General features: G+C 39.1%; 1 protein-coding gene across 10 annotated transcripts in view; it reads left to right on the forward strand.

The window, feature by feature from the left end:
- Positions 1 to 13,183, forward strand: part of NEK6 (NIMA related kinase 6) — a 115,913-nt gene that overhangs the window by 36,797 nt on the left and 65,933 nt on the right. For 8 of the 10 annotated variants that reach the window (XM_038374141.2, XM_038374140.2, XM_038374144.2 and 5 more), the window contains one exon: positions 7,115 to 7,236. In XM_038374141.2, the coding sequence (XP_038230069.1) occupies positions 7,144 to 7,236 (93 nt within the window). In that variant the 5' untranslated portion in view covers positions 7,115 to 7,143. Of the gene's footprint in view, positions 1 to 7,111; positions 7,237 to 13,183 lie in introns of all 10 variants that reach the window. The other 2 variants (XM_043499010.1, XM_043499013.1) reach the window with 1 other exon arrangement.

A 13,183-nucleotide genomic window follows, 5' to 3' on the forward strand; every position in this document is an offset into this window, starting at 1 on the left:
TACATGGCAGAGGGGCATTGCTGGCACATGATGGCATATATCACATTGGTAGATGCGCAGGTGAAGGAGCCTCTGATAGTGTGGCTGATGTGATTAGGCCCTATGATGGTATCCCCTGAATAGATATGTGGACAGAGTTGGCAACGGGCTTTGTTGCAAGGATAGGTTCCTGGGTTAGTGGTTCTGCTGTGTGGTGTGTGGTTGCTGCTGAGTATTTGCTTCAGATTGGGGGGCTGTCTGTAAGCAAGGACTGGTCTGTCTCCCAAGATCTGTGAGAGCGATGGGTCGTCCTTCAGGATAGGTTGTAGATCCTTGATGATGCGTTGGAGAGGTTTTAGTTGGGGGCTGAAGGTGATGGCTAGTGGCGTTCTGTTGTTTTCTTTGTTGGGCCTGTCCTGTAGTAGGTGACTTCTGGGTACTCTTCTGGCTCTGTCAATCTGTTTCTTCACTTCAGCAGGTGGGTATTGTAGTTGTAGGAATGCATGATAGAGATCTTGTAGGTGTTTGTCTCTCGTTAGGGGACGAGAGCTGAGGAAGCGTTATTCTAAGTCAGCCATAAAAATGTTGGCATACTGTGGGGCCATGCGGGTACCCATCGCAGTGCCGCTGATTTGAAGGTATACATTGTCACCAAATGTGAAATAGTTATGGGTCAGGACAAAGTCACAAAGTTCTGCCACCAGGTTAGCCGTGACAGTATCGGGGATACTGTTCCTGACGGCTTGTAGTCCATCTTTGTGTGGAATGTTGGTGTAGAGGCTTCTACATCCATAGTGGCTAGGATGGTGTTTTTAGGAAGATCACCAATGGACTGTAGTTTCCTCAGGAAATCGGTGGTGTCTCGAAGATAGCTGGGAGTGCTGGTCCCCTAATGCCCCTACTCTACTTGCGCTACATTGATGACATCTTCATCATCTGGACCCATGGAAAAGAAGCTCTTGAGGAATTCCACCATGATTTCAACAATTTCCATCCCACCATCAACCTCAGCCTGGACCAGTCCACACAAGAGATCCACTTCCTGGACACTACGGTGCTAATAAGCGATGGTCACATAAACACCACCCTATATCGGAAACCTACTGACCGCTATTCCTACCTACATGCCTCTAGCTTTCATCCAGATCATACCACTCGATCCATTGTCTACAGCCAAGCGCTACGATATAACCGCATTTGCTCCAACCCCTCAGACAGAGACAAACACCTACAAGATCTCTATCATGCATTCCTACAACTACAATACCCACCTGCTGAAGTGAAGAAACAGATTGACAGAGCCAGAAGAGTACCCAGAAGTCACCTACTACAGGACAGGCCCAACAAAGAAAACAACAGAACGCCACTAGCCATCACCTTCAGCCCCCAACTAAAACCTCTCCAACGCATCATCAAGGATCTACAACCTATCCTGAAGGACGACCCATCGCTCTCACAGATCTTGGGAGACAGACCAGTCCTTGCTTACAGACAGCCCCCCAATCTGAAGCAAATACTCAGCAGCAACCACACACCACACAGCAGAACCACTAACCCAGGAACCTATCCTTGCAACAAAGCCCGTTGCCAACTCTGTCCACATATCTATTCAGGGGATACCATCATAGGGCCTAATCACATCAGCCACACTATCAGAGGCTCCTTCACCTGCGCATCTACCAATGTGATATATGCCATCATGTGCCAGCAATGCCCCTCTGCCATGTACATTGGCCAAACTGGACAGTCTCTACGTAAAAGAATGAATGGACACAAATCAGACGTCAAGAATTATAACATTCAAAAACCAGTTGGAGAACACTTCAATCTCTCTGATCACTCGATCACAGACCTAAGAGTGGCCATACTTCAACAAAAAAGCTTCAAAAACAGACTCCAACGAGAGACTGCTGAATTGGAATTAATTTGCAAACTGGATACAATTAACTTAGGCTTGAATAGAGACTGGGAATGGATGAGTCATTACACAAAGTAAAACTATTTCCCCATGGTATTTCTCCCTCCCACCCCACCCCCCACTGTTCCTCTGATATTCTTGTTAACTGCTGGAATTAGCCTACGTTGCTTGTCACCATGAAAGGTTTTCCTCCTTTCCCCCCCCCCCGCTGCTGGTGATGGCTCATCTTAAGTGATCACTCTCCTTACAGTGTGTATGATAAACCCATTGTTTCATGTTCTCTGTGTGTGTATATAAATCTCTCCTCTGTTTTTTCCACCAAATGCATCCGATGAAGTGAGCTGTAGCTCACGAAAGCTTATGCTCTAATAAATTTGTTAGTCTCTAAGGTGCCACAAGTACTCCTTTTCTTTAAACAAAAAGGGAATCTGTCAGTAGCCCATATCAGTATGTTCTCTGTGCATGTAGGATTTTTTATTATGCTTTCTTTTTAAATAAGAAACCTTTATAAATCCTAGTTATTTTAGGTCTCATGTTTTTAAAGAATTATAAATTTGACGGCTCTGACAGCAACACATAGACACATCCGCAAGAAATTTGTGCGTTAAGAGAGATTCCATATGTCTAGTGGATAAAGCACTGGACCAGGATTCAGGAGATCTGGGTTCCCAGTTTGACCAGTGGCCTGTTGAGTGTCCTTGGGCAAGTCACCTTTCCCTCTCTATCCTTGATTTCCCCATCTGTAAAATGGGAATAATGACACCTTATAAAGGGCTTTGAGATCTACTGATGAAAAGTGCTATATAAGAGACAGGTATTATTATTAAAGGGGCTTTTTTTTTTAACAAACAAACAAACCCACCATGATCTTCCTTATCTATGTTACTAATAAACCTACAGATTATTAAAAGTGAAAGAATGTTAACGTCTAATGTTACTTTTTCTTACTCATGCTGATTCTTTGTACTCCTCTACCCATGGACAATGAAAACAAACTGAAGTTCATATTATGGCTTTTTAAATACTTCTTTATATTTAGACCAACCCAGAAGTGTTCAGCACTTTGTTTTTGGCAGGTACTGTACTATAGGGCTCTTGCAGTTCTTTGGTAGTGGGAATGTTGTTGATGAATGTTTGTTGCTTTTATAGCTTTCCTGGTTGGTAGATCAATACAACAGAATCCTTGATGTTTTCCTCATGGAAGCCCCAACCTCTTTTCATAAGCAAATGGCCAGCACTGGAAAAACAGAAAGAATGGCATCAGGTCTCGGAATGAATCTGTAGCTTGTTCTGCTGCAACATGGAAAACTCAGAATTTGTTCCTGTGATTTGTATGGCTTCTGAGGGGAAGTAACATGATGTAGTCTCTGAGGGATAGGGGGAATAACCTAAAACTTTGTGGCTCGCATAATGAGTGCTGGTTCTGAGTATTGGCACTGGAAGCTTTTTAAAGCATTTGTTTAATTCTCCATTTCATATTTCTAAAAAGACAGTGGATGTTTTTAAAATGTCACCGTACATCCATGAGTTATGGTAGATTGTGTTACACCCAGCCAGCAAAATTCTGTCTGCTCTTAAGGCTCTTTAACGAATAGTACTGATAGAACAAAATACAACCTCCAATGCAAAAATTCTTCTGATGACTTGAGCTGTGATGATCCTCCTCTTTTTTCCAACTGTTGTAGTTTAAAGTAAAAGGAAGTCAATGCCCAGATGCCCTTGGTGCATTATTAATACATAGCAAAGTTCCCTGTCTCGCTCAGTGCTTGCCAAGACTGCTGGAACAAAGGTTTCTGACAAAATTCATTTTGGACGCTAAATCTTATCTTGTCACAGTTGTTATACTTTTGGAAGTTATCAGACCAGCCACAAAGAGGTGACCCAATATTGGCACAGTACCTGAAACACAGATGGATGAATAACTAGGCATGTTATTTTACTAGCCAAAAACACTCTGTTCAAAGTCTTCTTGCATTTCCTGAGTCATTTAGTATTTAATGTGTAAATTCTGAATAAATAGTTTGAAGAGAAGCCTTGCTTTCAGGACCAGAATCTGATACATCTACTCATATTGAGTAGTACTTTAATCCACACATACTTCTACTAACTGTTAATGGGATTTTTTCATTTTGAGTAAAGGTATCGGGATCTGGTTCACAGTCATTCCCTGCCTCTAGTCATTCTGATTATCTTGAATCTGTAAATATGATTCATTGTGACAGGTACATTTCACTGTTCCTCCTAGAAAGGCTATGGTGTATACTCAATTTTGTGCTTAAACAAAGATAACGTGGATCAGTTATTCCTTTGCTTAAAGACATTTACTTTCCTTCAGCCCTTATGTCATTTACTAAGATGTTATGCAAGCTATTTTCATGCTGCATGTGACACTATAAGGAAATACCATACCATATCAGTTACCTTTGATGGGAACTTGTGGCAATAAAGATTAGGAAGTAAAAGAGGAGTTATGCCTGTGGCTCCTGTTTACATTGGATCTAGATGGTGCTTTCATATATATCGGAGATCCGTTTGCATAGGAATAAGGATTACTGTACCCAACTAAGGGAGACAACTGCTTCACGCTGTTTAGCCAACATGGGAATTTCACTTTTCCAGACAGGGTTGCTTTGATCTGACTTTGTGTTTTCAAAAAGTTATTGCACAAAGATTGGATTCCCAGCAGCTTACTTGTAAATTTGGCTGATCTATAACATTCTCAGTGCCCTTTCATTCATGTCTTTTTTAGTCTTTTCCTTCCCAACACCCACAAACTTTTACCTAGTCTTATATGAAGTTGTAGAGGTATAAAAGTAATCCAGTCATACTTGAAACCACTTGATAATCCCCCACCCTTCTCTACAGATTTAAGATAAGCCTAGATGTGATGTCTTGAGGTGCAGGAATCTGAGTTGTGGTGTGGGTACTGGATTTCACTACTCCTTTCAGCAACCACATTACTGGCAACTTAAATGCAAGTTATATTTCCTTTTGTGTTTTGACTTGACACATTTATAACGATAATACATTTTCAGTGCTAAAAAATGGGACACAATTTGTGTGGGATGAAGGGAAATTTTAGATTGAAAATGAGGAATAAGTGACAGTACGAATGAAATAAGAGATTGCAGGTTATTGGCTGCTGATAGAATAACTTATCAGAAACTGGTCTGTTGGCAGTTGTATACTCTTTCCCTCCTCCCCCCTTCAGTTCTGTAACTTCTGTAGGAGCCTCTATTGGGATGTGTCTCTCTAGTAATTGCTGTAAGGGGAAAAATGGAACAAATTTATCTGCAGTACTGGTCTTTTTTTCCTCTTTGTTCCTAGGTTAGTGCGTTGGTGTCACTGTATTCTAACAGGTCTTCCACCTATTGCTTTCTCCAACACACCAACTTGTATGAAAAGAACATTTTTGGGTGTGATTGAATCTTAACTTTTCAGTTGACCCTAGGTCACGCTATAATGTCAGCTTTGGCATTTTGAGCTACTAACAGATGATCCTGAAGCCCTCCCTCAACCTATATAATCTTTTAAATGGTGCCCACCCTGCAAACGTTATTGTTGGGGATGTAGAGTGCAGAGCTATAAGTCTGCATGCATAACAGTCACTGATGTTTTTACTATTTTAAATGGCTTACAAAGTACAGGTTTTGTTTACAGAGTGTGATTGTTAGGCATGGTCTAACAGTTGAGGATTTGGATTTTATTGTTCCAAAACCTCCTCTAATTATTCCTCAATCTGGGACAGTTCCTCAGATCTGTCACTTAAAAAGAATAGCTCAGGATTGGGAATCTCCCTCACATCCTCAGCCATGAAGACCGATGCAAAGAAGGTCTTCATTTTCGGCTCCATCAAATTCTTTTTCCTTAAGATCAAAAAGACAGCTCTTCTCCTTAATGAAGCTACTTGGAGCACACATACCTGTGGATTTTTTTCCCTTTTAATCTTTCCTCCTCTCCATTCAGAAAATCCCTGACCTTGCAGCCTGTCTTCTGTGCTTCTGGTTTGAGATTAACCCAAAGACTTGCACTTGTCATGCTGCCAAAGATAAATTAAAATAAATAAAAACAGGTAGTTGGCTTTGGGATGCTTTGAAGAGGAACTGTCTGGTCAGGAAATGGGAAGTATGGCTCAGAAAAACACATGGGGTCCATTATTGCATCACTCTACATCTGCTAACCCTTGTTAAGTGCATCTGGACGTTTGTACAGGCCATCACCAGGGTAATACGTACCTCCAGAAAGAAATAAAAGCACTTTAGATGGGGGATTTCACTTTTTTGTTTTATATAGATTCCACTGAATAGATATGGGTGGGATGGAGGACACCAACAAACCAATGCAGGCTCTGAATGTCGAAAGATGTCAAAATACAGGTTCATTGGAGAACATTATTGGCTCACAGTCAGTTTAATTCTGTATTTTTAAATTGTCAAAAGTGCACAATGTGTTTACAATTGATATGCCATCCGATTTAAAGAGTTACTAGGGATGAGAGAGACCTATCGGATCTGTAATTCCTCCCAGTGCAAGGTAGTGTGCCAGGCAGAACAATTAGATATATGAAGTACTTTCTTGAAGAAACCGTTTTTTCTTTTACTCTCTCTCTCTCATTAATTTTTTTTTTAGTTCCTTTCTTTTATCAGTGAAAAAAGTGTTAACCTTTCATATATTATTCTTACTCGTGTATATAATTACATTTAAATCATGCAGCTTTATTGGTGGCAGTGCCGGCTATTGCTGCAAAATTAATTTATATTTAAACTGGTGAAAGCAAGGTCTTTTATGGGTAACATAAAGAGAGAACATACAGACGTTAGCTGTTTTTGATATTCTGCTCAGTTTGAAAGCTTTCATGGAAATCAATGATGCTTATGATATGAGGCTTCCTCCCTTGCTGTTGTCTGTGGAGACTCAGAATTTGCTTGACTCATTGCTTTCTGCATACACGAGCTGGAAGGACTCTGAGTAGTGTATTTGTGACATGATTAGACTCTGGAGGCCATGGTGGAAGACGAAGTATTCTTGCTTCAGAGTTCTGTGCACTGGAACCTCCACTGCAGTGAAGGAGAGGAAAAGACTATCCTCTCTTTCTCTGTTTATGTACAAATACATCCACATAGTCAGACAGACTCGTGTTGCAAATTCTTTCTACTTTCAATGTGTTGGATTGGTAACAGTGACATGGCTTTTTTTTCTTTCTTCGTATTTCAACAGAATTCTAGGGCAAAGATTGGCATGTTACCATGGAAGGACAGCATAACCATCCACATCATCTAGGGGACCAGAACAACCCTCTCTGTAAAGTGCCAGGGCAGGAATATCAGCATGATCCTCAAGTAAGCACATTTATCTCTTTAATCTCCCTTAAAGACCCCATGGAGTCCTTTTTTATAACTCATTTTTAAATGTTAAGATTATTATAGTCTTTAAGATATATAAATTTTTGGGCCTAAAGAGCTTGACAGTGTTTCAAACCCATTTTTGATGATTACAGGAGGAATGGGAAACATTTTCAATGTTGCCTATAGCAAGTGTTTTGAAATTGGCTTATAAAAAGCTTATATTGGTACAATGCTGACTTTCTGTGCTGCTGTGATTCTTTAAAGGAAGGCCAAAGAAAAGAAGTTGTTTGAATTTTAATGATAAATATATTCTTTATTCATCGACTTGAATATTTTAATAATGAATATTTTAGTGATAATTACCAAATATAAGAAACATGTCAGTCCAGATTAAATTGTATGATCTCTTTCTGTCTTCTGAGCCTCTGGAAGCATCATTTCTTGATATTTTTTGTCAGCACAACCATATTTCCCTATATGATGATCTCCCTCTTGTAACTGGCAGTCCACAAAAGGGGTAGGGGATAAAGATATCATTAGGTCTTACTTCCAGACTAACTGCAGATTTTCAGTTTAACCAAGAGATTATTTTTGTTGGTATGGCTTGGGGCTATCTCCCTCCTTGGAGGATATTTAAGGCTGCAGATATTATCAGAACAGTTAGCTTTTACCTGTACAGTGCCTAGTGCAATTAACAAAAAGCCTTAAAGGTAGAGAGAAGAGTGCTAGAAGTCTTGCTGGGAAATGTGTGTTAATTTGCCACATTAAGTATTGGATCCAGTGGTGTTTTGAGGTTCTTTGGACAGGAATGATTCATTAGGAAAGCTGTAGTAAAACATAGGTACAAGATTCCAAAAACAGTGAAGCTTATACAGTACAACAATGAATATATTTTGTGTAGTGCTGCTCTGAAAATACATTGTATGGGCACAGCCTCCTCTCCTAATGCAGCAATTTGTCATATTAAATCATTTAGTAATAATTGAATCCCCTTGATTAATCTCCTAGAATTAGCCAGTTGCATTTTGAGCAATTAGGGTTAATTACTGCCTCATTTGGCAGGGTATAGCCCCTGTAATTATTTCATGAACAAGATTAGGAAGTGTTCTTAAGCAGCAGATACATTCATGGCATTGTGGAACACATGTTAGAATTTGTAATGACATAGTTAAGTGTAATTAGTAGGTAATACTCTATGTTCTGCCTTTACCCTGATGCTGAGCAACCTCATTTTGCTGAATGGTCATTGTTCAGTGAAGATTTTCACCTTTCCCATTAGTATCTAAATGATATCAGTGGAGGTGTCTGAGTATGTCAGCTGTTCCAAGGAAGATCCACGTTGGAAATTGCGGGTGGAGAAAAGAGCTCTTGCATCTTTGCTCCTTTTTAAAAGCCCTGATGCTGAATAAACCAGAGAAACACAGTGTTACAGGTTTCAGAGTAGCAGCCGTGTTAGTCTGTATTCGCAAAAAGAAAAGGAGTACTTGTGGCACCTTAGAGACTAACAAATTTATTAGAGCATAAGCTTTCGTGAGCTACAGCTCACTTCATCAGATGCTACATCACATCAGTGTTACAGAGAAGGTGAAATGTTAGTTTTAAAACTTAAGTTTATTGTAAAAAGAAACATAATATAGTAACTTCCGAAGCAAAGATTATCACAACTTCCTTGTGTGTCATGATGATGATGGTTTGTTTATTGCAGTATATCTGATTTTTCATTTGGCATACATGTAATTAGAGAACTTCTTAGTTTTGTGGTACCTCTTACGTGGAAGTATCCCAAACTTCATAATTTCTGCACCATGAAATGCAGCGATCCTTGTCTCTGAGGGTGTTAGTAATGCTAGCATGCTGTGCTGTAGTTTAGGGTGGGAAGGAGGGAAATGTTCGTTAAACATCTCGTTTGAAAAGTGTCATGCATGGGGCTTCAGTGTTTCTGCGGAGCAGGTACTGTGTTGGCTTTTAAAGTCTCAGCAAAAAAAAAAAAAGGTGGAGAGAGAGAGAGAATAAACTAAATGGAATGGTTTCTTTTCTTCAGTCAAGGTTATGCCCTCAGCTGCAGACGGACTAGACCAGGAGTATACTCCTATCCAAAGGCCTTTCCTAACGGTAGTTTTCACTCTTTGATTGAAAAATCCTTTTAGCACTTTTCATCGTACAATTTCAAATGCTTCACAAAAGTGTATTATCTCCATTTTACAGGTGGGAAAGTGGAGGCAATGACTGACCTAATGTTGCATAACAAATCAGTGGCAGAGCTGGAAATAGAATTCCAGGACCGCTGACTCCCCCTCCCCTTCTCCAACTACTAGACAACACTTCCATAATAAGACTATGTGCTTTTATGCAGTGCCCTTCTGCATCTAATGCTGCTGCTAAAGTGCTTCTGCACAGGTGGGGAAGGGTATTTGCTTTTCTTAATGCTACGTGAGCTGCTAGTACCAGCATAGTTTTCCAGTTGTAGCTTGATCTTTGCTGCTGCCTGCCTCATGTATAGTTCACGTTCTGGAGTATTTTTCCATTAAATAAAAATTTGGGACTATAGTAGCTGTACTCTGGTGGCTTGATGTTTATTTTTTTATAAGTTGCAGATACAATAAAAAGGTATAGAACTTCAACTTTAAGAGAGATAAATTAACTTCATGTCACAATTTGTTTCAAACTTTCCCCCGAAGTTTTGCAGTGCTAGTTTACAGCCATCCCTAGCTGCTCATCTGCAGTATTTATATTTAGTGTTTTAGTTAACCTTTTCCTGATGACTCACAATAGAACTTCATATTTAGAAGTTTTATAATTAGAGTAAGTGAATATATAGAGATAAGACTGTATAAAATCATAGCAAGGATATCAGCCCATGTTCCTATGAAGTTTGTAAAAAGAAACAATGCTTTTCTGGTAATGTTCCTGCAAGCTGGCAATCAGTGTAATACCCAGATCATTTGTTTGCTCTGGGTAGCAGAGGAGTAAAGATTATGCAAGGTATGTAAAATACAGTTCTAAAAATGTAGCTTTTTCATCATTTTTATTGACTGAAAATTGGTTTTATAAAAACAATAATGCAATCCAATGTTTGTTCTCTGACCCTTATTTTTAGAGTTCTCAGATACTAGGATTGCTTGTGATAACTAATTTTGGTCACTACTGATTTAGATTGGATTCACTTAGCAGTGAAAGTCTCTGTCCCATTTATAATTCTCTGAGGCATCCAGCTTTTTATTCAGTTTCCCCTACTGAATATTGGGTTTAGCCTACACATTCAAAATTAGCATTTATTTTCCTGTCGACTTTTCATTAGCTAGTATTAATTTTTCACTGGTAGAGAAGATAACATTTCAAACTGGAGCCAAGTTGTTCATCAAACTTTGAATTGTAGCTAACAATTCAGATTCAGGATATCGGAGATTATCATACTGGTTTCTGAAGCTATGAAGTCCAAAAGCTGAGAGCATACAGTCATCAGCTGCAGTCATTACCATAATAGCTGTCTGATACTTGAACGATAATTCACATTTACAAGCCCCGTATTTTCCTGTTCTAGTTGGTGAAGCTTGGAACCTCTGCATAAATCAATTTATTCTTCTAGTGTATTTTTATAAATCCACACCAGAAAAAGAATTTCAATCTCAAAATGAACAAATTTTTTCAGCAAGATTTTATTTTATGGATATGGATGTACAGTTTGACAGATCATAAAGAGATTTGAATGATTGATGATGCTAGTAAATCAGTCCTTTGAATACATATGCATTGTACTGCATATGCTCAGGTTTCCCCATGTACCAACACAGATGTTTTTCAAAGGTGAAATTAGTTTATGGTAAATGTCATTCAGATGAAGCATGCACTTTAAAAGCATGGAAGCAGTTGCCTTAAAATTAATGATGCATTGCAAATATCAGAAAAAAGCTTACATCCAGCGTAAAGATGATTAAAATTCAGGTCAGAAGTCTATGACTTAGTCAGGCTAAATTTTTTAATGAGATTTCAGAAAATTAATTGGGCGAATGCTTTTTTGTTCTTTTATAAGAAATATTTAATTTCGTGCTCCTACAGGGGGAAAATGTTTTTATTGGTAACTAAAGATTGTAATGGCTAACTTTTTAACTATTTGTTAACCAATTTTTAAGACTCTTTAGGTAGGTCAGAAATATTTTGAGCATTCTGTGACCTGGTTGCCACTAGTTCAGACATATGGCAAGTGCTGACTTACTTTTATGCCAATGAGGCTGGAATAAAACAACAGAACTTTTATTTATTAACATGAGCTTTTATTTACACACTGGGCAATGATCACAGGATATTTCCATCCTCTAGCCACACCTAGACTCAAATTTCTCCATGCTTCTGAGAAGCAGTCACATAGACACAACTCCATGTCATATTATTATTGTGCTGAGATTTTGCTGTCTAGTCTCACATCCTCCAGTGACCACATTGTCCCAGTCTCTGCCTGAAACTGCAGGTCAGCAGCAGCAATGGCTGCTTCTCAGCCAGCTATCAAAGAATTATGCAGTAGTTCTCAATACTAAGGTTTTTAATAATAGTATGAATTTAATGCTTGTAAAATGCATTTTCAGTCTCTCCAGATGCTGAAAAAGTCTATCTGCAGAACACTTTTCTCCCTCCCATGCCCCCAGCACACTCCTTCAAATTCTGAAGTAAAATCTTAGGTGCCCATTTCAAAATTCTCCAAAAATTCTCCCCAAATCTTGTGGCTCTTTACTTCTGCATGGTGATAGCTGCTGTCCTTCAGGAAAGGTTGAACAATTTTAATACTGGATGGAAGACATTTAGTGCTGGGTGGAAGCACTGAAAGACATCTGCTGCACCTGTGCATTCTAAGATGTGTGTACACATGCATATACAGAAAGAAAACGTTATTTTCCGCTGGTGCCTTCCACTTTGGTATTTGTTACTATGACTTCTCCATCTCTGCAGTAGTTTGTGGAGAAAGGCACTGATGGCTTGATAAGGAATAAGATCCGTGTGTTGTACCCAGTGGTTGGAAAGTGTGACCATACAGAAAAAAGAACATATTTGTAAGAGCCCTGAGGCATGTCTCTGTTCTATTTTGCACCCTCTCTCGTAGAATAACTTAACCTAGCTGCTGAACATGAATATATTAAAGTTGGCTTTTTCTTAGAGGAACTGAGGAGCCTTCTAAGTGTAGTTCCTTGTGTCAGTATAACAGGGCCTCCATCGCTGTACTCCAAGCACTACTACAAAGGGGTAAATATATAAATCTATAAGTAGGAATCCATCTACCATCACCCTATCTGTGTGAACTGTTTTGCACTCTGACATGTATATAGGCTGGAATTCCTTAATAATTAAGGTTCATATCACTGCAGCTGATATAATTAGTCATCTTATTACATATGTCTCTGAGAAGTTTCTCTCTTAGGTTGTTTAGAATGTAAAACCTCATTAATTCTCTTGTTTGGCAGGAAATCCCATTGACCACCAATGTTTGGTGCTGAAAGATCTGGTTAACTTCTTCTTTAAGCATGTGAGAAAGGTTGCTTTTTTCCATACTGTTCTCCCCTGACTTTGAGATTTGTTGTTGTTGTGTCAACGGTTACAGTTCACAAGGAATGCATGCTGCAGAGACATTGCCCAATCTGATTCTTGGAATGATCTCTGGCTTTCTCCTTAAAAATGAATATCTGCTTTATTTGAATGAGGGTTATAGTTGAGCTTAATTTTTGTCTTGTTCTTTTACGGAACAATAGAAAAAATACTACTTTATTGTGTATTTTATTTTTCCCCAGTCCTACAGCTGCTCTGGAATTAAGATTGTTCAGATTATTGAATTTCTCACACACTCTGAACATTCAAAAAATGACTAAATACAAAGCTGCCCTGTCAATGTGTGTCAAGCTCGCTCTGAAGGATCCACTGGTAGGTTCTGTCTCGTATTCCTTCAAACACTGGCACC

This window comes from Dermochelys coriacea, chromosome 16 (assembly GCF_009764565.3).
Source record: "Dermochelys coriacea isolate rDerCor1 chromosome 16, rDerCor1.pri.v4, whole genome shotgun sequence".
Classification (NCBI taxonomy): Eukaryota; Metazoa; Chordata; order Testudines; family Dermochelyidae; genus Dermochelys; species Dermochelys coriacea.